Below are 25,998 nucleotides of genomic sequence, written 5' to 3'. Positions count from 1 at the left end.
GCGAGGAATCTGTCCCTAAGCAGAGCGGGGAGCCATTTTGAGCACCCGGCAGCCATTTTGAAAACCCGATGATCAGCTGTTTTGATCGTCGTAATGCGAAGAATCGTTTCCCGAAGCAGGGAACCGATCTTCGCAAAGCAAAAAAATCCCATTTAAAACATCATTTTGCGATCGCAAAAACATTGTCATAAAGCGGATTCGTCGTAATGCGGGGCAATCGTTAAGCGGGGCACAATTGTAAAGGGTAGCCGTGTGGCCCAAACAAAATACAAATGCAAAAATAAGCAATACTTTTATAGACCACCAAAAGAAATAATCATACACTACACAAGCTTTTGTGGATTAAAGCACCACTTCATCAGGTTTGTACCAGTGTGAAGAATGTAAAGTCTAAACATTCATGGCAAGATGGATTTTGCCAGGAAAGTTACTCTTAGATGTAGAGTCCAAAAGTTATTGGCAAGAGGGAAATTGCCAGGCATGTCTCTCTCAGATGTAAGTCAGGAAGCAGTATGGTTGCTGTTTTATGATTACCACCAAGGTAGCTGTGAATTGCGTGTAACAACCCAGTTCTCTAAATGATGAAGCAGAGGCCATGCACGCGCGCACACCTCCCCATTTGGCCTTTGCTAAAGCAGTGAATGTGGAGGTAGGCAAGAGAGTGGAACTTTACAATAGGAAGAAACAAGTGACACACATGACAAAATGGGGTGGTTTTATTCACAGTCTTTAAAATGAATTTTCATTTCTGGGGCTCCAGCCAAGTTTGCTCATGTTGTCTAGTTTGGGCTTTTCTGCGGAAAGTAGGAATAATCTTCCAATTTTCTCCGTTTCTTTCAAAGTGGAAGATACTGCCTTATAGATTAAAGGCGTGTTTTGCAAAAGAGAAAGGTATCCTTTTCCACTTCTCTTGTTCTGACATATCCCAGCATGTGTTGTTAGTGTTCACCTAGGAGAGGGGTAGATTAAGGAGAACTTTGACTACATCTCAGCTCTGGGGACAGAAGTGTAAGCTACTTAGGAGGGAGATATTTGGCACCTTCCAAGGTTGCAATGCATTACTACACAAGTAGTTGCCTTTCCCTGTGTTGGGGTGTGGTTAGATTTTTATTGGGTCCTGTTTTATTAGCTTGCTTTCTCCAGGTTAGTTGTAATTGGGATACAGTCTATTATGGTCATGCTTCCTTAGAAAGTTCTTGCACAGAACAAGTATAAGCTAATGAAAGAGATCAAATCGACTATCTCTAGTTTCTGCATTCCAGGTGTCACAATAAATTCCTGTGCCATAATTCACTGTGTATAGATAGCGAACTAAAATAAAATCTTGTTACATTTTTAATGCTTTACAGCAATGATGAATGAGTCCAAAATACTAACACCCTTGTTTTATGTGGTTTTCGTTTGCTGATCTATGCATTACCACAGTGGTATTGTCATTCATGTGCAAACATTATTGACCATGTTTTGTCCACAGAGGATGAAATTGTTACCTGGCTGAGCACAGGTGTTCTGATTCTTTCTGTAGTTTTCAGTTAGGTGAAGTAGAAATCAATGTATTAATATCAAAGCTTAGACACTAAAGAACAACTCATTTTTGTTTCATTCCTATTAACAAAGAAAGCTAGTTATTGAGCAAAAAGTTGAAACAAATCAGGGAGAAATGTTGCAAGCAAAACATATACAGTATTTTAAAAGGAAATTTTGTGGTTAGGTACTATTTAAAACAAGAGTGTTTTAATTTAACTGTTTTGTAAGGGAGTGGGTTCTTTTTCTCTTTTGGCTAGCTTTGAAAGGTCACTGTTTCTTAAACAAAAATCTAGTGCTTTCTGGCATAAGTTCTGAAATGTCTTGTGTTCATCAAATACAGTATAACGCAATCGTTTCTTCAAAAGGTTTAATAACAATGTGTAATTCTACAGAGAGCTGGTGTTTCCATTGTTGTGGGAGCTTTAATGCAGTATTATTTACATCAAGAGTTCCTATTATATGGCATGGTTTCATCCCATACTGCTTTTGCTTGAATTAATCTTGCATCTTACAGACATTGTTTCATCAGGATTCTTGCAGGAGAATAAATGTTGATTTCAACTTCTTATTTATTAGTCAGATAATTTTGTTTTGATGATTATACAGATTATATAGTATTATACAGTATTCTGTTATGCTAGATACCATCTACTAGAAAACATGGACACTTAACTTCAGCCAAGAAGGACTGAATACTAAGAACATCTTCCAGCCACTAGGTAATGTAGTTGCAATTGGTTTCACATAGCAGTGAAATTAGCTTTATCCCTAATTCTCTGATTATTGTTCATCACATCTCTGTGCAACCAAGAAGGAACCTTGAGTTTCAGTGTAAGGTGATGGGGGGTGGGAGGGAAGGAATGCTGAATACCTGGCATCTCTTTGTTTGCTGAGTTAGGAGAGATAATCCAGTCAAGGGCTACCAGGGATAGAATTTGAAACCTACACTCCAGACATTGCTGTCTGCATTTTGGAAATCGTTGTTAAGGAAAAGGCCTGGCATGGACATCTACCATGACTTTTGAATAAGGTAAAGGTAAAGGTTCCCCTTGACAATTTTTGTCCAGTCGTGTTTGACTCTAGGGGGCAGTGCTCATCCCCGTTTCAAAGCCACAGAGCCAGCGTTTTGTCAAAAGACAATCTTCCGTGGTCACATGGCCAGTGCGACTTAGATACGGAACACTGTTACCTTCCCACAAAGGTGGTCCCTATTGATCTACTCGCATTTGCATGCTTTTGAACCGCTAGGTTGGCGGGAGCTGGGACAAGTGACAGGCGCTCACTCCATCGCGTGGATTTGATCTTACGACTGCTGGTCGTCTGACCCTGCAGCACCGGCTTCTGCGGTTTAGCCCGCAGCGCCACCACGTCCCTTGACTTTTGAATACATATGCATTTTCTGCACCATATTCAATACAATGGTGTCTAGCCTGATTAAGACTTGTACGGGATGAAAGCTAGCAATTTTTAAAAACTATTATTATTTTTTAGTTATCTAAAAAGGATATCATCTGTCCTTGCATTTGAATTGTGAACAAATGGCTTGGTTCTTTTCTTTTTCTAAACAAATATTGTCTCCTGTATAGAGTGATCAGAAGAAGTAGCTAATATTTAAATTTCTACCATAAGTTACCAATTTGCATGATTTTTTTTCTTGGAAGCATCTTTGATGAAACATTCTGTGTTTAATCATTGAACTCGTTTTTAAAAAAATATTATGTTTTTTTACCTTAAAGGGATTGTTTTCTCTACTTTGATTTCCTTTAAATAGCTGAAATCTTCCAATTGCTTCGTTAGATGATCTTAGGCTCTAGTATTACAAGAGAAGCAGAAAAAATTAATCCAATCCACTTTTCTCCCCACCACTAATAATTTTTTATGGTCTCTCTTATGTGTCCCCCTGTTTGCTTTCCCCTCCCTAAACTAAATACCACCACCATCACCATTACAACAACTCCATTGGCTGTGTTGGTTTTCACCTATAAAGCTCTAAATGGCTTGGGTTCAAGCTATCTTAAAGACTGTATGTTCCTTTATGAGATTGTCTGGGTATTAAGACCATCAGGGGAGACCTTTGTCTCAGCCCCACCACACTCACAGGTGTGTTTGGTGGGGACATGGGGGTTCCCATGTCGCTGCTCCCAGGCTCTGATATTCCCTCCCATGGGACGCCAGGCTGGCCACATCTTTGTTATCCTTCTGCAAGCAGGTGAAGACCTTTCTCTTCAGGCAGGCTTTCTCATAGTGACTGGCTGTATGAGAGGGGTTTTTAAAATGGATTATTTTGCCTTGTCGCTTTTAAATGTGTTTTTAGTATTGATTGTATTTACTATTTTTATTATAATATTTTAATTTTTTAAAAAAAATGTATACTTACTGCTTTTAACTATCTTTTTAAATGATGTAAACTGCCTTAGGTCCTTTTATGGAGAAAGATTGGGGAAAATTATTTTAAATATATAAACTACTGTAACCTTTCTTTGAATAGGGTTTGCACCCAACACTTGCATGTTTCGGTTTCCCCCCTTTTTTGCACCTTTTCTAGCTATTCCTGGAGAACCAGCTTAATAAAAGGCAAAAGGAGTGGGTCATTTCTTGCACTGGATTCAGACATCTTTTTGCTGAGCTATGAAAGCCATTGTGACTGATTGAAACAAAGTGGTTTTTAATAGCTTTCACATTTTAAGCACTGCAGTTGTGAGATGTTGCTTCACTGCATAGTTTGATCTTAAGTTGTGGGCCTTGCCCTTCGGAAAGGGCTGTCTGAAACATGGAATCATGGGTGCTTATTGTTATTGCTGAGAAGGAATAGTGTTTCCAATTCCTCGAGTTGTTTTATGATCTAATTTTCACCTTGCTTACAAGAGAATATCCTGGTGGCTGAGATTGTTTAGGCTGAAGATGGGGGCTGCACCCAGAAGTGAACTAGGCACCAGCCCCTTGATGTTCTACCTGAAGATGCAGATGGAACCACAACTCTCTTTGAGAACTTGAAATATTTTAAAAAGTGAGGAGGGAGAAATATGGGAAGATGGTGTGTTTGTTCTTCATGATGTTGTGAAGGTGCATCATAAAATTCATGAATAAAGTGTGGTTGACTTATTTCACAATAAGTAAAATACTGTAAGTATGGAAACACATTCTCAGTACAGTAATAAAGATACCGGAAGCTAGGTTTTCCTATGGAAAGGTAACTGAACATATTTATTCAGAATCTCAGCAATATGTCCCTGTGACATGCCCCTACATGTCCCCAGATTATTTCACTAGCCTGAGGCCCACAACACGTTCCCTCCTTTATGCTGCCACCAGTTGATCTCTATCGACAATGCTTAATTAGAAAGATTGAGGTCCGTGCTGATTGTAAAGTTGAACAAAACAGGTTTATTGGTTACAGTTCACATAAACAGGTTCTTCAAATACTTTAAAGTATTCAGTAGCTGAGTAATAACTTGTTTTGCTCTTAACTCTCTTAACTCTCTATAAGTTCCACACTGCCTCCTTTAACTCTTAACTCTGCCACACTCTCTAACTCCCACAGACAAACTCTTCACTTCAGACTCTCATCTCTGACTCTCACTGACTGACTGACTGACTCCTCTCATCTAATTCACCCCTCCCTTCTAGTTTCTCTGGCTCCACCTCCCAGCAGCTCCCATTGGTACATGAGCCAAAGCACAGTGATTGCCACAGTCCCTTTCCAACCAAGGCCTAGGCCCATTTTGTGTGTTATGAAAGGTTGCTTTAAAAACAAATTTTATTACTAAAATAATAAGCATCCATTTAACAGAGAGGGGTAGCAAGTCATAATTCTCTGATTGCTATATCTGGGTCAAATATATGTTTGCAAACAAGTATGCGCCATGTACACACATACAGTATCTTAGGTACACATTGTAAAATCACCCATCAAATAGGTTAGTCGTTTTGCCTTCTTTAATGGTTTACTGTAACAGGCTTTGTATGTAGAAATGAAAGAATGTCTCAAGAAGAATCACATTGTAGCTCCTATAATCTGAAAGAATAGAGCACGGGGCGATTAGACAATTAGACAAATTGCTTATTTCCTTTGACATTTCCTCAGTATGGATTTTGTTTACTGAAAAGAAAATGGATTTCTCCTGTTTTTAAAGTGAAAAGTCTGATAATTCATATAAGCATTGGAATAAGCGTACGCTATTATGTTTGGGGAAATCAAAAGCCCTGCTCGTTTTTCTGTTTTTTGACTCATTGTGGCTAAAACATACACTCTTTTTGCACACACTCAACAGGAGGGAGAGTCTCTTCTTTGTGATGTGATCCTATGCCCTAAGGGAATTTTGTAACACACCCTTGTTCAAATGTTGTGTAGTACACGCCTGGTGCTGTGCTTCTGTTTTTGTACACCTGAAATGGGAGTGGTCCTGAGAGGTGGCATAAATGTCTTTGGGAAGTGCAACAGTATTGTTTTTGTCATCTTCCTGGCACCCTGGGGAACATCTCCAGGATGAAAGAAATTCATAGAATTTGTTCTGCTCATATGCTTTCGAATCGTCACATTGCAATATGATGAACTGGCTCTCATACTATGTTCTGCGTAACTGAATGTGCCAAGGAAGCCTCACTGAGATTTCTCCTTCCATCAGAGATATATTTTTCTCCTTCTGCAAGAAGGGGATTCTTCTTCCTACCATTTTTTCACCAGTTCCTTTGTGTAAGAAATGACAGAGCAGTGTCCTTTCTGAGGCAAAAAAAGATGCTGAGAAAAGATGCCGTTTTGCATAAGAGTTGTCATAATTCTGCTGGAGTTTCTTTCAGGGAAAAAAATTATGACAAAACATATAAAAAATTCCATGAGACTTCTTGAAATATGTAGCAAAATTTTGATGTGAAGAGGGACCTTTTTCTTTCTCTTTCTCTGGGTGATAGAGATTATGAGATTCACTTCCTTAGTTTGGATTACCTTCTGTTTGTTTATTTTTGCACTTCTGTTTACTATAGTGTACATTTTTTAAAAAAAATATCTGCATATAAAGATCTTGGCTGCAAGAGCTATGGCTGTCTTAATGTCATCCTGTTCCAGTCATTTGTTTAGGAAAGGAAATAATGATGGAAATTATATTATTCTGTAAGGCAAATGAAATGAAATTTATTGGGGAAAGGAACAAATGGAATGATGAGCTGAATGCATTCTTCCAAGTATTTAATGCTTTTTTTCATTCCATGATAACAGCATAAAAGGAGACATTGCAATGTGAAAAGTAGAACACAAGGAAGCAATTCATTCCTGCTGCTTCCACTTGCACATGAATCTTTTAGCACCTTCATTGAAAGCCAAAAGTCTGGTATGGATCAGAAGACTTAGGAAGAGACAAACGAATGTTTCCTCCACTCTGCTTCATGAATTTCATTAAAGTATAGTGCAGTAATATTGGCTAATGAGTAGCATGATTGATGTAATTAAAGAAGTTCAGTTAGATTACATAAATGAAGAGGAAGCAAAGGAACTGGTTCTTAGAGTTTAGTGGAGTGGAGAATCACTTCAATATTCAAAGGTATTTTGGCTATATTAAATATTAGATGCAGAAGAAAGCAATGTATTAGCAGCATTTTTGGTTTACTTTTTGTATTTCCTAATAAGCAGAGAAATATATAAAGGATCTCTGAAGGAAAACATCATGTGGTCTGAAGCTGCCGTTCCCCATCTCCCTAACTCGTGTCAATAAGAGCAAAGAAGTCTTCTCATCAGTATTAAATGTTTATTATTATTCCAACTAGATGATGAACCAAAGTATTGACCAAATATGCAGTTACAGAAATATAACAGTCAGATATTCAGAACATTTGATACTACTTCCATGAGAAAATAATAACGTTTTGAACTGCCGGCAGTATGACAGGTTTTGCTGGTCCAGGTCAGTCTCCCCTTACAGGCAGGGGAACTGCAATTTATTATTCAGCCCCGGATTAATTACACTGCAGGCTGAGCTTCCACTTGTCCAAATAATGTGGCAGGAAAGCCCGGTGCCCTTATTACAAGACATCATAGCCGGGTGGGTTACATGGACGCACTGTGAAAGAATCTGATCCTGGTGGCCTTCTTGCTCTGTACTCATTGAATGCTGGAGTGGGGGGGGAGAGGGAGAGGGAGAGAGAGAGTTTGCTTTAGTGTTGGTGACAAAAGGCAGCTGGGTTGCGGAGGGAGTTTTCAGTCCTTAAACTCTGAAGGAGGTGATTAGGTGGAGCTGGCCTTCCTGGAATTGTAGGGTTGATTTTCCTGTTGTGTTTCAGCACTGTCTCACAGTTACAAATACAGTCATAGAACTGACGGGTCAGGACTACTGCAGCTAGCAGAGGTGACCAAACAAAGCCTCTTTCGTTTTTTAACTGCCTTCTGAAGGAAATCCAGCACAAACCTTTAACAGCAATGTTTCTGCAAAAATATTTAGGCCGAAATCCACCGGTGGGTATGCTGTTTGGTATATATTTTGAGGATATTTTATTTGCCGTTGTGCCTTAGGCAACACTCCTTGGCTTTTAACGTGTTTCTAACAATTTAATGAGGAGCCAGTTTAAATTTCTTTACCTGTGAACAGCAGTTGTTTTTGCTTTATAGGAATTTGAGCTTGCTTGTTAGATTTCAAAGGAAATACCATGTTTTGACATCTGATGATAAATGCACCAGTGCCTAAAAAGTTAATCAGGCATATGTATTTTGTTATGTGCCCTGGTGATGTCATCTGCATTAAAGCTCTCAAATAAGGAACTAAGCTCATTTAACCAGGTTCACTGCCCATCATAGTTACTTCCAGACATCACGAATGCTTGTATTCATGTTATATATCTGAGGTGAAATATTTTTGTTTGTTTATTACTCTTCCTTTGGCAACCTAGTTGTATTTCTATTTAGGAAAAGCATATTCATAATGATATATAATTGCAATCCTATGATGGGCACAGTGGTGAGCCATTTTGTGTTTAATCAGTAGACACCTATGTTACATGTTATATGTCCCAAGAACCTTGGGTGCCATCCTGTAAGTATTTTCTTGGACATCTAGATCCTTTCTTAATGGAAAGAAAGGACACATTGATTTGGGCCTTACTCACGTAGGGGACTGTTGAAACACTAACAAGCCATACAGTGATTCACAGCTTGAAATGGCTAGATTCTTTTCCTTGAATTCCAAGACAGTAGTGCTAGATCATGAAAATGTAACTCTGGGACCAGAAATGATTTCACTTATTAAATTGAGAAAGAATCTTGTGATACGCTAAAGACTGATAAGTTTTATTTGACATAAGCTTTTGTGGACTGCAGCCTACTTAATCAGAAGCAATCCACAAAATTAAAAGTAAAACTTTTTTGCTTGAAGATGTCATTTGATTTTTTTCCCCTTGTCTTTTTATCTGGATCGGCGTGTGTGCAGGTGCATGTGGGGGGTGTGCGTGAGTCTAGTGATAGACTAACATGGCTGTGTGGAAATTTCTGTAATCTAGGTTACTGCTATACTCCATTTATTTCAAACAAGAAATTTGGCTTTATTGTCCTGTTTGCCCTGCATACTTAATTGGTATAACTGATTAATCCCAGCTTCCCATTCCTGCAGGAAAACTAATACTTTAGGCCCACAGTCTAACTGAAGGACAATCTAAGAGGCCATTGCCCGATTAGGCTCAAAGAGTATTTAACAACCCAACTTTGTTTTCTGTATTAGTTTATGAATATTGAAAAGAGGATCACCTGTATAGGGAGGGGACGGTGCATTTTATAAGAGAACCCAATAATAATGTTCTGTCTTGCTTTTTTTTTTTTTTTGAGAAATAAACACGCTGTAATGTATTTTGATGTCAAATACAAATGTGGTTTGAAAATGTATCATATGCAAATCTGTTTGTTTTTTTTTTCATTGAGAAAATGCCAGCCATGAAGAGTGACGTGAAAGAGGAAGGGATAGGGCTTGAATGAACTTTCTGTAGGGATATTTGACAGTTGTACTGGCAGAATGTAGCAACTCAGTGCTAAGTTTGTGAGTGTTGATGAGGTGTAATTTCTCTGGAAACTGCTAGTTAGGGAACTGCATTATGGGATGAAGCAGGAGGAAAGGCCCCTAATTTAGCTACAACCCCCGTCCTAGAACTGTGTGTCTGCTGGCACCCACAAATGATATTGTTTCACTCCTACAAGGGAGAGTAACATTATAGCAATGTACATATCAAGAAATGCTGGCTTATGCTTCGGTCCATTTACTGTTACATGTGTCATCACTCAAAAACATTCTGCTGCCCTGCCTCTAGATATCTTACAAGATATGGCTCTATTTTATGTAAATGTGGCTTTAGAGTTAGCTTTTAAGGATAATGAATACTTCACTGTAGCCACTGTAGCTTCTCCCATACAAGAGTAGCACTGCTGAATAAGAGTGACATCAGAGCTTGAAATAAATTATTTATTTTTAGGCTAATCCAGTAATTTTTAATTCAGAAGAAAGCTAAACAACTACCATGGTGACTAAATGTAACTGGTCATAATTAGTTTACTGTTCATCCACAACTTGTTTTAGTGGCTTTAGTTAATCAGATCTGCCACAGCTGTAATCAACAGTGAAGGCATGGAAACAGTCTCGTAGATAGTGAGGAGGAGGAGGAGAACTGATTATCGTAGCAACAGAAGTGTTAGGGGAGCTTTTTCATTTTAAATTGCCTCCAGTGTGGAGCCCCCACATGGTAGTAGGCATAAAGAGTATAAGGCAAGCACAGAGTATGAGATGTGTCCATGAGTGAGAGAGAACTCTGGAGTCGCCTTTACTGAGGTGACAAATACTGTAAGGAGAGTCCAAAGCTTCAGTTGGAAAATTACCAGTCAGCTTTTACAGAGAGAGCCACAGTAGCCCTCTCTCTGAAATGAGATTACACTTCCACTTCTTAATACTAATGGGTGGGTAGGCAGATGATGTAGTGCATAAAAATGTTATGCGAATGTTCGGAGACACACAAAATATTGCTGATTAAGAATCTTTCATTTTTGATTTACTGATGGATCAGTTGTTACTTACTGCCGCACTTTAATACTCCATTTGGGTCAGTGTCCTCTAGCTGAAATATAGGTATCATTCTTTATTAATTTTCAATCCAGCCACCAGTGGTGGATCATATAAGCATTGCTGGAAGTAGAGTGGAGAGAAGAAGGAAAGAGGGATGGAGATCAGCAACAAAACCTTATTGAACATCCGTGCTTCAGGGCAGCATTCTCCAACATGGCACTGAAAATGCTACCATTTCCAAACATCAATGGGATTGTTGGATTTACAGTACAAGGCATCTCGAAGGGGACTGGTTGGGAAGGCCAGGCTATACTACAAACAGAGCCAATCTGAAGGTATAAACAACAAATATCACTCTGGGCAATCATGTTAACCTTAAAAAATAGTATGATATTTTCTACTAGAGTTTCCTTTAAAGATAACTAATAAGTATCCTGTTGGAATTTTGCACATAGAATGGATGTTGTGGAAACAGCTATTGCTATTTGACAAAGCAGTGGGTTCTGTGACCAGTCACATGTCCAACAGCCTACTGACAGCAGGGATGAGGGGAGGTCATGACTTGCTGTCTAGTCTGATTTAAGTCACACTGGTGACTTGACTTGGTCTCGACTTGGTGGTTTGTTTTCTAAAGACTCGGACTCAGTTCGTGACTCAGACCCATTTTTCCAAGTCGCATTGTTGAGTCCCTATAAGGGATGGACCTCCCTACCTCATCCTTTTGCCACCTCTACCACTGCCACCATCCTAAGGGGCAGGATGCTTGGCTTCCCTTCCAGGAGCCATCTGCTGTCTCCGACCATGAACCAACCACCCATCTGATAGGCCAGCACATGCGCAGAGGCAGGAGCTGGCTCCAGAAAGGGAACTCAGCCCACTGTCTCTGTGCATGCGCATGTGCTGGCCTGACTTCCCTTTTAAGTCTGCTGTCTGTTCATGTGTCCCCCTGGGGTGCATCAACTTGAGACTCAGATCTGAGGCTTTGAACTGGGACTCCGGCCCTCAGACTCGGACTGGAAGACTTGTCCACATCCCTAACTGGAACCTCAACAAATAGCCATGGCCATTTCTTCAACTGACCTTCTGTCCATTAAACATCCAGCAGGGTAATGACTTTTGTCTTTTGTTTAACAAATTTAAAACCTTTACCTGGTAATAGTAAGCCTAACTAAATCTGGATTAGGTTCTTTAACTAAAATCTTAACAAATCACTCTGTTTGTAGCAACATTTCAAACTCTGAGCTACATTCAGTGTAGTTTGCCATACAGTTTCCTGCTGGAATGGCTCCAACAGCCCAAGGATATTCCATGATGATGGAGGGTGTTTCTTTTTTTCTGCTGGCCTTCAATAGCTACAAGCTGCAAGGTTACTGGGCTTCAATGTGAAAGTTATGATTTATGGTACACTTGGAATTTTACTTTATTGGGTCTTTACAGTTATTAGCAAAGCTTACGTGCTTTTTTTAAAAAAGTAATTTCATCTGAAGTATTAATTTCCCACTTGCATGACTGTTTTTCAAGTAGTGATTGGTCTGCTAAATGGTATTCATTGGTTTTCCAAGTCTCTTTTAACGCCTATTTTATTTGCTTTTTGCTTATGCTTTCATCATAAATAATGCTATCCAGAATGAATTGGTTCATTCTTAATAGCTTTTGAATAGCAGCCTTTTTTTCCTGGGAGAAAACTCTTTTTTCCCAAAATGAATTGATAATAGAAGAACTGAATATAGGACCATAATGTGCTATTAATTTGTTAGTAATAGCACGATCCTATGCATGGTTACTCTCAGAAGGAAGAGGCACTGAGCTAAGTGAGTCTTACTTCCAATAACAGCATATAGGTTTGTGGTATATATCTAGAAATTATGGCCTCAATAAGAAAGGTGTTTATCAAAAAGATAAAAGGGAAATAAGAGCTTTCTGTTTCAATGTGGCAGGAATCCTGAGGAGTTTGAAATAGCCACATTATGTCTTCTCTAATATATCTGACTTTCAAGATTTTTTATTTGCAAGGGCTAGAAAATGGTTGCTTCTAATTATCATCACCATAAGCTGTCAAGTCAGTTCTGACTTGTGGTGACTTTTTTCAGAGTTTTCCAGGCAGAGAATACTCAGATGTAGTTTACCGTTTCCTTCTTCTGGGGGCACACTGAAACTGTGCAGCTTGCCCAAGGCCACAGAGGCTGGTCCTACTCATAGGAGGCACAGAAGGGAATTGAACTCCCAGCCTCTACCTAAACCACAGAGCTATCCAGAATAGCTGTCTAGAAAACAAAACTGTAAGCTTGGTTGTGTTTGTAGAATACTACATTTGCTTCTTCTAGTACACTCACCACACATCTTACTGTATGTTACAGCACCACATGGTTTGAACCAAAGTTCAAGAATCACTGGCTCAGAATGATGTATGATGATTAATATATCACTTTTGATAACAGAATGACAAAGGAATTTTGCCAGACTTTCTGTAAGGGAGATTCTCTTTTGCATAAAATGTACACCATTGGCTGTACAAAAGAAGTTGTGACATTAATGTTATGCTCTTTTGTCTCCCTCAGTATATGCTTGTAGTATAAATAGTGGAAGTCTTTCAGATGAGTTTCGGAAAATGTAAGTGGTTCTTAGTAATGAAGAATCAGATGATACTTCTTTTCTGATATGTGATAACTTGTGTATAACAGGTTGCAGTCCCTGGTGTTCTTTAATACCATCAAACTTCAGACAGATTCCAAAAATTCTGTTTGCACCAAGCTATGGAATTCCCTTCAAATAACTTGGAATATGGCATATCCAACTTCCTCTGCAATGTTACTATGCAGTTTTGACAGTGGAGTTGGTCTATAAGAGCCAATGGAGCCAAGTCCCACCTCAGGCTCTTTCCTGCCCAAATCCCACCCGCCTTCTTCCCAGAGGCAGAGGGTACCTTCCGGCTAGATCCCTGATTTCACACTCTGCATAAGCATGTGAGGAAATCAGCAGTATGTAGGATCATTTCTAATCTGGTCCTTACGTAAGTGAACTGTGGGAAAAATGAATGGGATAAAGTGTGAGAATGTCTCATTGAGTGCTTGTCTGTGTGTGTCTCTTTATGTGTGAGAGAGCAACGTTTCCTCCAAGCTCTACCCATCTTGACTCCAGTGCCTTTTGACCTCCATCCAGTTATGTTGATATTTCTGAGTGACCCTATTGTCGATTGATTATTTTACAGATTATTAATAGTATGAAGCTTTAAAACTTGCTTGGGACACTAACACAAAATGTATCATTATGTCCTTTAAATATTCATATTTTTATTAGTTTAAAATCATGCATGCCATGTCAGTATTCTGTTGTTTTCTGAAAAAGAAAACTTGCATCATTTCAAAAATACCTTTGATTTTTTTTAAAGGGGCTGCTTAGCCTTTCCTTTTCCTCTTCTTGAGCTCAAATGATGCCCATTTACCCCAGATGCTTTTCTAATCCACATGATTCTGAAAGCATCATGTGAGGAGTGGTTTCAATCAGAAAAGTAACGCATACATTTCTCTACCACTTTGCCACTTGTAATTAAGCTAAAATATTTTATTAATAATTGATGTAGGTTTAAAGAGGTGTGGACAGTATGTATACCCTCTGTATCCCACCTTAAAAAAACCCAATTTTATTTTTTAAAAGATCATCAAAAAGTCCCCTTATGCCCTCTTAGAATGTGGGAGACAATTTGCCATGTTTTGGGGCCCTTGGCATTCCTGCAGACCACCCATATCACCCACCAGTTTTATTATTATTATTTTCTAAACTGGCCACTGACAGGCCAAAGGGAGCTGTTACAGTTTTTCAAAAAAATCACTTCTCCACTTTGATTGTGTTAATCATCTTTAGAGACCCTTGCTCGGCTGTATTATGCGTAAGGAAATCTGACTTCCTTCCGCTTTCATTGGAAAATGTTTTTTAACCACATGTTTCACTGGTGGGGGAATTGTTTAGGCATCAGACCAGACAGCTGCAATTCTTCGGTGCTTTTGCAGCTGCTACAGCTGCTGCTATTCATTGTTCCCTTTTAAAGTAAGAAGTAGTATTGAGAATATATCAGTACAGATAGAAATGAATTTTTTAAATCAATGAATCAGTTTTATTTAGTAAATTAAACCAAAGAATTTAATTTGATTTTCAGAGAATGAGTAATATTTTAAAAGTAATATTTCAAAATGTAGGCAAGTAACCAAATTTTTGTTTCGACCAGTGTAAATGAAATGGCATAAATAACAACAGTAAATTATTACTAATTACCACAATATGTTGGTGCTTGCATTCCTTGTCATAGACTAAGTCATACAACTGGCATATGACGAGATACAAAAGCGGCGACTCCTGAACTGGCTGCAATTCACCAGTGTGATTTATGCCATTGCAGTTAATTCGGGTACCAATAGTCAGTATGATTTTGCCCAAAATTTAAAACTACAATCTTGTATTGTGGTCAAGAGTGCTTGATTTTTATTTTATTTCAGGAGATAATTAAATTACTCCACTATTAAGTAAAGAAATAAATGAGCTGCTGGGTAGCTTCAGTGGCTGAGGTCTCTGGCTGTGGAGCCAGAGACTGAGAGTTCGATTCCCCCCACTGTGCCTCCATGAGAGGAGCTGGACGCGATGATCCAGAGGGGCCCTTGCAGCTCTGTAGTTCAAAGGTTATTATTATAATTATTATTATAAATAGATGCATTATTGGTGACTTGTTTTAAAAGTTAAAAGCTGTTTGCCACTTTGACCATACCTGTCCCTAGAGCCCTCAAGCTACCATCCTGTATGAAAAATGGCCATCAGTTCCACTGCCTATGCTTTAAACAGATAAGTATTATCAATGCATTCAATAGCGCATTTGAAGCTATTATTCACAACATTTATATTTATTAAAAATCTCTCTATCTCTATATATGTGTGTGTGTGTGTTTATATATAATTTTCAAGGGATATATCATCACATTTATGTAAGCAAGTTCCTAACTGGTTGACTTGACCATGATAGAGTGCCTTTATTGATTGATTGATTGATTTATTGATTGAATTTGTATCCCGCCTATCTAGTCAGTTACGACCACTCTAGGCCTTCTACTACACGTCAAACATCCCAGTCAGAACTTGTATATTATTTCACTCCAAGGCAATTTGACCAGTTCAGCCACATGTCAATAAGACAGATACATATCAAGTTACAGCCAGTGTGTCATAAAAATATTGTGCCTGAGTAATGTTCACTTTTTTTTTTGGATGGGGATTGGGAGATGTAGATTTGTTAGTGAGATAAGGTGGGTTCATCCCTGTCTGGTCTGAAAGAGCTTGGCCTTAGTGTCCATTTTCTAGAAACCTCCAAGATGGCCTTCTGTAATGTGAGGGACTATCACTGAAAATAGAGCTGTTTCTGAAGAGTTACTTGAGAATATAGCTTCTACATGGTTAATGGAATATGACTATACTATGTACCAGTACAACTGCACTCACTCTGTTTTTGGAGACAGTTCAAAGTACTGGCCTTGACCTTTGAAAGACTTCATGGTTTGGGATATTGGATTGTGAAGGATGACCTCTTTTCACATAAGACCTCTTTTCACAGAAGACATTCTATACCTTGAGGTCTGCTTTGGAGCTCACCCAGGGTTCCCTTTCTATCGGAAATGTGGTGTGTGGCTCCTGGAATGATAGAATTGTAGAAGAGACCCCAAGGGGTACTGAGTCAAGTTCCCCCCCCCATGGAAATCTGTATTTAAAGCATCCCTGATAGCTGGCCCATAAGTTGAAGATGTTCAACTTATGTTTGAACATCTTCAAGTGCAACTTTCTGGTGGTGGCACCTCAGCTCTGTTTATTCATCTTTAAACAGTGTATTTCAGAGAATACTGTACAAACATAAAACAATGCAGCAATAAGATGTGATAAATAAAGCACCAGTCCTTTACTATGAGGAGGATATAAACAATTCATCAATCAGCTAAAACCCAGCCCCAGTGTTAAAACCGTTTCTTGGTGAAGTTTAGATTAGCAGTGGATTTCCCTTTCTGTGAGCATGGTTATCCTTTGAGCTAATTCACCATCACAGATGAATAAAAATGAATGGGTTCTTCACTGCTCTGGGGAGGCTTCCTCTTGACACAGATGATATTCCTCTGGATGAAATGGAAAAGGCTGGTGACACGATAATTCCCAAATTTCCCCCTCCTTTGTTGCAGAGACCAGATTACTCCTTTCTTTGAAATCTTAATCTTGGAAATGGAATTGTTAAAAAATCTCTGCAATTGAGAGTAAAGCTTCATCCATTCTTTATTCTTTCTTAATTATAAGTGGGCAGGGGCTAATCTTACTTTAAGTAAGGCCCAGACCTATACAAAAGTAAGTTGGGGAGCTTTGACCTTTTAAGTCCTCCCATGATTTAAACCAGTGGTTCTTAACCTTTGTTACTCGGATGTTTTTGAACTGCAACTCCCAGAAACCCCAGCCAGCACAGTTGGTGGTGAAGGCTTCTGGGAGTTGCAGTCCAAAACTCCTGAGTAACACAAGGTTAAGAACCAGTGATTTAAACCTAGATTTGGGACCTTGCAGCCTTATTTATTTTATTTATTATTTTATTTATTGCATTTATATGCCGCCCATCTAGACATAGTCTACTACTGTTTGTTTCAATTGATGATTTATTCCTATGTAGATCACATACAGAACAGGGATCAACCGAATCAGGGCCGCAGCAATAGACAAAAGTAACAGTTTGTCCTGAGATTTGGGGGAGGGGATATCTGGCTTAAACATTTATATTGGCTTTCTGTGTGCTATAAAAACTACTGCCTCCTTGATAACTTTTGCAACTGTTGTGGCTGAATGACACGCAACATATGACTACATGTTTCACAGTGGTATGCAAGAGTTCTTGTCATATACTTTTGTATGTGTGGCTCATAAGAATAACAAGATATATCAGATATTGACTGTTCTAGTTAGTCACTTCCCATTCATTTCTTATTCAAACCCATTATCGTTTGAGAGCATCACAATGAACAATTCCTATTTCAGATGGCACAATTCCAAAGATCCCCCCCCCTTTTTTTTTTTTTCAAATTTGGTCTGTCAATCTTACAAGGGGTAGAGTAGAGCAATGTAGTTTAGTATTTTTTACAATCCAGCATGACACAGGGATTAAGGAAATGTCAGGCAATATTGCTATTCTCATGCTTTTGTTCTTTGTAAACTCACCAAGAGTCATTGATGGGAAAATAATTATTTTTGGTAAAAGTCATGTCAAAGCAACCTTTCTATGGTTTTTAAACAGACAAAGCAGTTATTATTTTGCAAAGTGAATTCTATAGAGGCAATGTAGTTCATAGCTGATGCTCAGAAGACAAGGGTTGATACAGTTTACGTTTACCCAGACATTTGGCAAATAAGTGTGAAACCGAATGGCATAGTGTTCTAGTCTCTGTGAAACAAAAGCTTTTCTGCTGTTACAACAAAGTGAGTATGAATAAGCATTAGCGGTTGACTTGAACTTTGCTTCCATTCTTGAACTTTTCTGTGCTATTATGGTTTGGACTGAGGTTCTATATAGGTTCCTGTCACCATAACTGCAGCCCCATAGTTTAATTGTGGGGAAATGCAGAAGGTTCAAAGAGTTTTGGTTCCCAAGCTTACTAATGAGGAGAAGGCTCCCTTCACCCTTAATGAACTAGGATTTCTATGTGAATTTTGGGGGAGGGGGAGAGAAAGAGGTGGGAGGCAAAGAGTTCACACAACAGGACAATGACTTTACAGTGTAAAGACCATGCAGCTGGGCCATCTGAAGCCCGTCCTCAGTTATGAGCAACAAAGCTTAAATAGATTGTACTGTGAAGAGGTAAATTTCTGGGAGTGTGAAGCATAGTTTTAACTTCTGCTTCACTGATCTGTCTGCTTATAACCGGGATAGGGCCTTGACAAGAGCTTAGCGAAGGAGCACCACGTAGGGCAGTTCTTTCAAAATCATTTCATGCAACATGATTAGCGAAAGAGGAAACAAAATGAAGTTTCAGTCATTTTTAAGGGCTGATCTCTTGTGAGGTGGGGGGAGAGTTGGGATTAACTGCTGCGATTTTTTTTTTTATTCCACGCTGAGAAAAGTCATTGTTGAGTTATGCTGCATTTCAGCTAGCCTACAAGGGTGTTAAATTGAATATTTGCACAGTAAAACAGCCTTTGACCTTCTTGGCTGAAAACAACAGAAGTTCTTGGCACATTCACAATAGCATTGAAATAAAAACAAAAAAGGAGGGCAAGGTATTTTAGTTGAATTCATGCTCAGTTCAGCAAATACCATGTCTCTCCCACCAGCTTTTGACAAGAAGCACCCTTTCCTTTTCTAAATATTTTTCTTTCTAACCTGCTCGTTTGAGGATGCAGATGACTGTAAAAGTGAGTGTGTATCTTTGCACCTCCATGTGTTTGCCCTCATATCATTTCAGACTGTTACTTGTTTTTACAAGGTGTATACTTTCCTGTATGCATTGCTCATTTTGTCACAAGTCACTATAAATATAGTTCAGCACACATGCACACACTTTTGGGGTACCGACTGCAAATATAAATGGAACTTGGAGCCCTCCCCACCCCAAATGCTGTAGTGTTAATGCTAAAAAATGGCAAGTTACTTTGTTATTCTTTGTGATATATCTGATGCTTTCTGTTTCTACTGCTGTTAAAAGTTAAAATGCATTCAGACAGTGTTTTTTTGGACTACTGCAATGTGATGTATATGTATAGGCTGATTTAAGACTGTACATTGTGTCTAAATAATGTGAAAGCGCTCCAAACATCTGCTCCTGTATTTGGTCCCTAGCAGCTTTTTCTCCCCATGTTGTCTCTCCGTTGTTGAGAGAGAAGAAAGTGGAGACATAATTAATTTTGTTCTTAAATTGAGGATTAGATTAGAGAAGCATAAAAGGAAATAGAGTTTTAAATACAGTACCTTGATTACTGGTGCATAGGCGGATTCCAAACTTTGTGTAGCCTTCCAATCTGAGGTGGCTGGATAATAGCGAGAAAAGTGGTGAAAGTAGACAACCCCCCCACGGTTGACCCCTCTGTTCTGCCTCGCCTAATCGACTCTTTATGTTGTGCTTTTCAGATAGCTGATCGGCTTCCCTGGATTTCACTGATGACACAGGAAAGCTTTGCCTGAAGATGGAAACACTGGAGTCGGAACTGACCTGCCCTATCTGTCTGGAGCTGTTTGAGGACCCGCTGCTGCTGCCTTGTGCTCACAGTCTCTGTTTCAACTGTGCGCATCGCATCTTGGTCTCCCACTGTGCCACCAACGAATCAGTGGAATCTATCACCGCCTTCCAGTGCCCTACTTGTCGTTATGTCATCACCCTCAGTCAACGTGGTCTAGACGGACTCAAGCGCAACGTCACGCTGCAGAATATTATCGACAGGTTTCAGAAAGCTTCAGTGAGCGGGCCCAATTCTCCCAGCGAAACTCGCCGAGAGCGAGCTTTTGATAGCAACAGCATGTCCTCCAGTGAAAAAGTTCTCTGCCAGTTCTGTGACCAAGATCCTGCTCAGGAAGCAGTGAAGACCTGTGTAACTTGTGAGGTATCCTACTGTGAGGAGTGCTTAAAAGCGACTCACCCAAACAAGAAGCCATTCACTGGCCACCGTTTGATTGAGCCTATTCCTGACTCTCATATCAGAGGATTAATGTGTCTGGAGCATGAGGATGAGAAAGTTAACATGTATTGTGTGACTGATGACCAGCTAATCTGTGCCTTGTGTAAACTGGTTGGGAGGCATCGCGATCACCAGGTGGCGGCTCTAAGTGAACGCTATGACAAACTGAAGGTTAGTTTGCTCTTAATGCTTTACAGTATTTGTATACACTAACAAGTGTGGCATCACCTCACCTTATTTGTTGTATGACTTATTATGTGTGTTATATGGAATTTCTGTACTGAGCTGACACACTCACACCTCCTGACACTGGGCACTGTGTAAAGCACAAATTATGAATTAGAAGTAGGTTTTTCAATGTTAAACTCTCCCGAATTTCATAGGAAGTAATTCAGATACAAAAAGGTACGTTTGTGTATATATTTCCATTTCTTTCAGCTGCAGTGCAGTCCAATATGAAAATCTAATGTGAATATCCATGAATATGCACAGGTATGTTGGGAAGCAATCTGGTGATTCCCCCAAAGTGACACTGTGTATGGGGGGTACTTTTTGGTCCTTGTATAGAGTGATGGTCCATTATTTGTATGAGCTGATTATGTTTTGTGGAATTCTGCGTTCATTTCAAAGCCTCCAGATTCTAGCCAGAGGTGTCAAGGGTCTTAGGCCACCTAACAGACCTTTGACAAGACAGCTGTGTGCAAGTTTATTTGAAAATGAGTTTCAGTGTATTCAGTGAGGATTACTCCTTGTAAGCATATTTCAATTGCAGCCTCATTTAAATATCATATTTAATCCCGTTGTTTTCCTTCCAAGAGTTTTTTACGCATTTTTTGTTTCTTCTCTTCAAGGAATGCTCCTATTTAATTCATAAGACAACTGGGTTGCACATATATGTGTCTTTCTCACATATATGCATTGCATACTATAAACATTAAGAAAAATATGTATCCTCCAGTGACATCACCATATTCTGAAAATCTACATTCCCTACTAAATATTGCATCTTACATTGGAGGAGCAGTCAGCTCAGTATTCTTCAGGTTCCATTGCAAAATGTTCTTATTCTGTTTAACACAGATCGGATGTAAAGAATCTTCAGATAGAAGCGGCAGACAGCAACATTACACTTCTGGGAGACCATGTTGTTTGTAGCTGCCACTGGGCACAGAGCAGCAGAGTAGGGGAGGAGATGTAGGAACGCAGAAGCCCCCTCCCCCAGTTCCTTCAGGGAAATGCTGCTGTGCTTGTTTATAGAACATTACAACAGGCAGAGTATTCAATGAAAGAAACAGCCCTCCTCCCCCATGGTAAATGTACTCCCTTTTGGCTACTGCGTTTAGATTTTTTTAAAAAAAATGCTTTACCAGAAGACAATGTGATACATTTAAAAATACTACTTCATCGAATCATCATTTTTATTTTATTTTCTTCTGTATATAACAATTTTACTAACAAGGGCAATGTGGAAAGCAAGAATACTATTCTATCTCTGACTATATTAGCACAAAGAATGGGGACCCTCCATTGCATTGTGCCATATTAAAATGTGATTTTGTCAAACTTTTAAGTGAGGGAAATATGCTCTTTTACTGTATGTATCTTAAGCATGCATAGTCTTCACATGGGTCTGAACTGCAAAGTTATTGCCTGGGCCTGTTTTATAAGTTTTCCATAATTAAAAGACAAGAGAACGGTGATAGCATCAGGCATAATTTAGGTTGCAATCTTAAAGCCACTGCTATGCATTTAAGATATTAGCAGTAGTATTCTGGCAAACATTTAGACAGAATGGCAACTGTATAGCTTATAATGCTTGCTGCTTTGATCTTTTATTGTTGCCTGTGTTTGGCTTTTGGTTCATTTGACTTTTGTGAGCCTGCTTAATTGTTTATTATTGCATCGCTTTTTGTTTTTGAGTTTCATATAAAAAAATTATATATGCCATTATTGCTAGTTCCCCTGGGTATTCTATATGTATGCAAAGTCAGACTAAATAAATGTATATTTAATAAATAAATGAATGAATATTTAAAGGGGTATTACTTGTATACAACCACAAGTTTGTGTTTCACTTCAAAGCTAAGCAACTTATCCCATATAATTACTCATTGATTACTGCATTTCTGTGGTTATGTATCCACATGGACTTCCTTCTGTTTCCAGTTCAAATATATATCCCAGACCTATTGAATTAGAGAGATTAAACACACAATTACATATTTATTTGTATGTTTAGCTCATAAATTAGGAGTAACTTCCATAAGTGTTGTTTTTTCAATAACCTGTACACTTCACACACACACACACACACACACACACACACACACACACACAAAAGGTTTGCAATGGAACGCCCAACCAACACTTGAGCAAAATCCTGTTGCGTAAAGTTACACCACAGTAAACTAGACCTGGTACCATAAATAATTAATTTAATTTTTATTTTTATTTATTTTATTATTTTTATTATTTTATTTATTTTATTTTATTTATATCCCGCCTATCTGGTCGGTTAAGACCAATCTAGGCGGCTAACAACTAATTGTCTTCCTGTTTTGAGGCTTCCCTTTCACCCTGGAACCTCAGAATGGGAAAATCACTGCCACATAACTGCCAGTAGTCCTGGTGTGCAGCATACAAAGCAGAGGGTGTGTGTGTATCCTCTACAAACCAATACTGCAGTCCCCTTGAAAATCATGCTCTTCCACTTATTGGGCCTTTAAAAAAAACAGGGCCTGTGGCTTTGTGGAGAAATCGTTTATTTTTTTCGTGGAGTTGCAGCTAGTGGTTCAAAGGATAAGACTGCTGTCTCCCCAAATAGTGTGAGCTTCAAAGTATTGACAGGGGCCACAATTAGTTAACTGAAGCAACAACTATAGTTACAGTGGTGCCCCGCATAGCGAGGTTAATCCGTTCCGGATTAACCTTCGCTATGGGGAAACATTGCTATACGGAACGGGGAAACCCATTAAACTTTGTTTAATGCGTTCCAAATGGTCACAAAACTCACCGTTCTGCGATGTTTCCCCATAGCGGCAGCCATTTTCGCGCCCTCGGTAAGCAAGGGCAGGGCACGAAAACGCTGCGCGCGGCCATTTTGGGTCATCCGGCGGCCATTTTGGAACCGCCGAACAGCCGATTCCCTGACATCGCAATGCGAAGATCGGTAAGTGAAACGCTTACCGATCTTCGCCATGCAAGTTTTGCCCATTGGAACCGTCGGTATGCCTTCGCATTAGCGATCCAAAAAAACGGATCGCTATGCGAATTCGTCATTATACGGTGCGCTCGTTAAGCGAGGCACCACTGTATTTACTATATGTTCTCTCTCTCTCTCTCTCTCTCTTTGTATCAGAGCATTGCACAATTTAAAATCATAGACACCCACAAAACATAGGAATTTTTTTAAAAAATTAAAATATCACAACAATTAAATTATTTTTTAACAGAAGCAGTCAGAGCTTTTCCTCAATTTTAGCCGTTGTCCAGGAAGATCTGGAAGTGAAGGATTTGCCAGCTGCACACCTTTGCCCACTTTTCTGAGAAGATCCTTCTATGTCCCCCACATATGGTTTTTTTAAGGTATTATCAAGTTGTATCTGAATTATGGTGACCCTAATGGGGTTTTCAAGGCATGTGAGATATTCAGCAAGTGGTTTTACCATTGCCAATCCCCCACTGAATTTCCATGGCCGACTGGGGATTTGTACCCAGATCTCCTCAATTTTATTCCAGTACTGTATCCGCTACACCACATTTGGCTTTTTTACAGTCTCATGATTAGCTCACCAGCAGCGACTTCCCCCTCCCCCAAAAAACATAGGCCCCAATTATTTTATTTGCAATTCCTGCTTCTTTCATCTATTTCCTTTCTTCAGAAGCAGACCATCTGACATTTAATCTATGAGGCATCAATATATTATTGATAATAAACATATCAGACACAATTAGAGACAGGCATGAATCAGAAACCAGTGGTTTATGATGATTTGTAGTTCATGGCGACCCACAAACCATGAACTATCATGACCACACACACCCAGGAAAAACAAACCAATTCATAGTTTGTTTTTTGGGTTCATGCTGGGGAGATTTTTCTCCCTTTGAACAGTAGCACTGGCACATGATATGGAAGAGGTACCATGTTAGTCTGTGCTAGCATATCTGACAAGAACAAAATAAAAATAAGGAAGACGAAAATATAGTCGCACCTTAAAGACTAAATCATGTGAGGTTTCATAGACAGGTCCACTTCCTCAGACTATTATATCTGAGGAAGTGGACTTGTCCATGAAAGCTCACCTTAAAATAGAGCAGTTAGTCTTTAAGGTGCAACAATACAGTATTCTTCTTTTCTTTATTTTTTATTTTGTTTTTGCCTAATTTGATATGGAATTTACTCTGGAAGTTCAATGACGGTTGAGAAGCAGTTTGCCGTGTAACATGGAGATGCTTTTAGGTGAAAAGTGACAGAAATTTTGGGTGGTCTCTCATAAGCCCACTGATTTTTTCAATAGTGTACTCCAAAATATAGTCTTCATCTTTAATTGAGATAGTTCCCTTTGTTCAAAAATGGTTATATCAACTAAAACATGAAAAGGCTGAATGGACTGAAATTAGCAAGAAAAAATCTGTGTTTTTTTTTAATTAACATCTGATTTAGAAATAAGGCCTGTTAATTTTAGGATTGCTTCAACATTACTGTTTTCTCAAAGGGACCAAAAACCTACATGAAGTCAAGTATGGCGAATCCTGTTGTCTTGCATGATTGTGGAAGGGCAAGTGACACAAGCTGTTCTTCTAACTCTTTGTTACATAATTGGTACAAAAAGTTAAACAAAAAAAGTGCTTCTGCAAATATCCTTATGTATTACGGTAATGTGATTAGAGGTGGAATTTTGTTCTGGCTGCATGAATTGGGAAATTGAAGGGGCCTACAATCGGTTAGCATGTTAGTGCATGCTAACATGCGCAGGATTATGGGGAAAGCCAGAGAGTTCCAGAAAAACATCTACTTCTACTTCATTGACTACACAAAAGCCTTTGACTGTGTGGACCACAACAAACTATGGCAGGTTCTTAAAGAAATGGGAATACCTGACCACCTTATCTATCCCCTGCGAAATCTATACGTGGGACAGGAAGCAACAGTTAGAACTGGATATGGAACAACTGATTGGTTCAAAATTGGAAAGGAGTACGACAAGGCTGTATATTGTCTCCCTGCTTATTTAACCTATATGCAGAATACATCATGCGAAAAACAGGACTAGATGAATCCCAAGCCGAAATTAAGATTGCCGGAAGAAATATCAACAGCCTCAGATATGCAGATGATACCACTCTGATGGCAGAAAGTGAGGAGGAATTAAAGAACCTCTTAATGAGGGTGAAAGAGGGGAGCGCAAAAAATGGTCTGAAGCTCAACATCAAAAAAAAAAAAAAACCTAAGATCATGGCCACTGGTCCCATCACCTCCTGGGAAATAGAAGGGGAAGATATAGAGGCAGTGACAGATTTTACCTTCTTGGGCTCCATGATCACTGCAGATGGGGACAGCAGCCATGAAATTAAAAGACGCCTGCTTCTTGGGAGGAAAGCGATGACAGACCTAGACAGACCCATCTTAAAAAGCAGAGACATCACCTTGCCGACAAAGGTCCACATAGTCAAAGCTATGGTTTTTCCAGTACCTGTACTGATGTATGGAAGTGAGAACTGGACCAAAGGTGAACACTTCTTTTGATTCCCTGAAGATGCTTTTGAATTGTGGTGC

General features: G+C 39.1%; 1 protein-coding gene and 1 long non-coding RNA gene across 5 annotated transcripts in view; one reads left to right on the top strand and one right to left on the bottom strand.

Annotated features, from left to right (window-relative positions):
- Window positions 1–25,998, top strand: part of MID1 (midline 1) — a 249,045-nt gene that overhangs the window by 137,043 nt on the left and 86,004 nt on the right. For 3 of the 4 annotated variants that reach the window (XM_072994376.2, XM_072994377.2, XM_072994375.2), the window contains exon 2: window positions 19,675–20,390. In XM_072994376.2, the coding sequence (XP_072850477.1) occupies window positions 19,731–20,390 (660 nt within the window). In that variant the 5' untranslated portion in view covers window positions 19,675–19,730. Of the gene's footprint in view, window positions 1–7,715; window positions 7,970–19,674; window positions 20,391–25,998 lie in introns of those variants that run through there. The other variant, XM_078390375.1, reaches the window with a different exon arrangement.
- Window positions 10,583–19,678, bottom strand: LOC140705731 (uncharacterized). The gene is made up of 2 exons (XR_012085217.2): window positions 19,516–19,678; window positions 10,583–10,670 (listed from the first exon to the last, which is right to left on the bottom strand). It is a non-coding gene; the product is annotated as an uncharacterized LOC140705731 (long non-coding RNA).

This window comes from Pogona vitticeps, chromosome 3 (assembly GCF_051106095.1).
Source record: "Pogona vitticeps strain Pit_001003342236 chromosome 3, PviZW2.1, whole genome shotgun sequence".
Lineage (NCBI taxonomy): Eukaryota > Metazoa > Chordata > Lepidosauria > Squamata > Agamidae > Pogona > Pogona vitticeps.
This window is presented reverse-complemented; position numbering and strand designations above follow the sequence as displayed.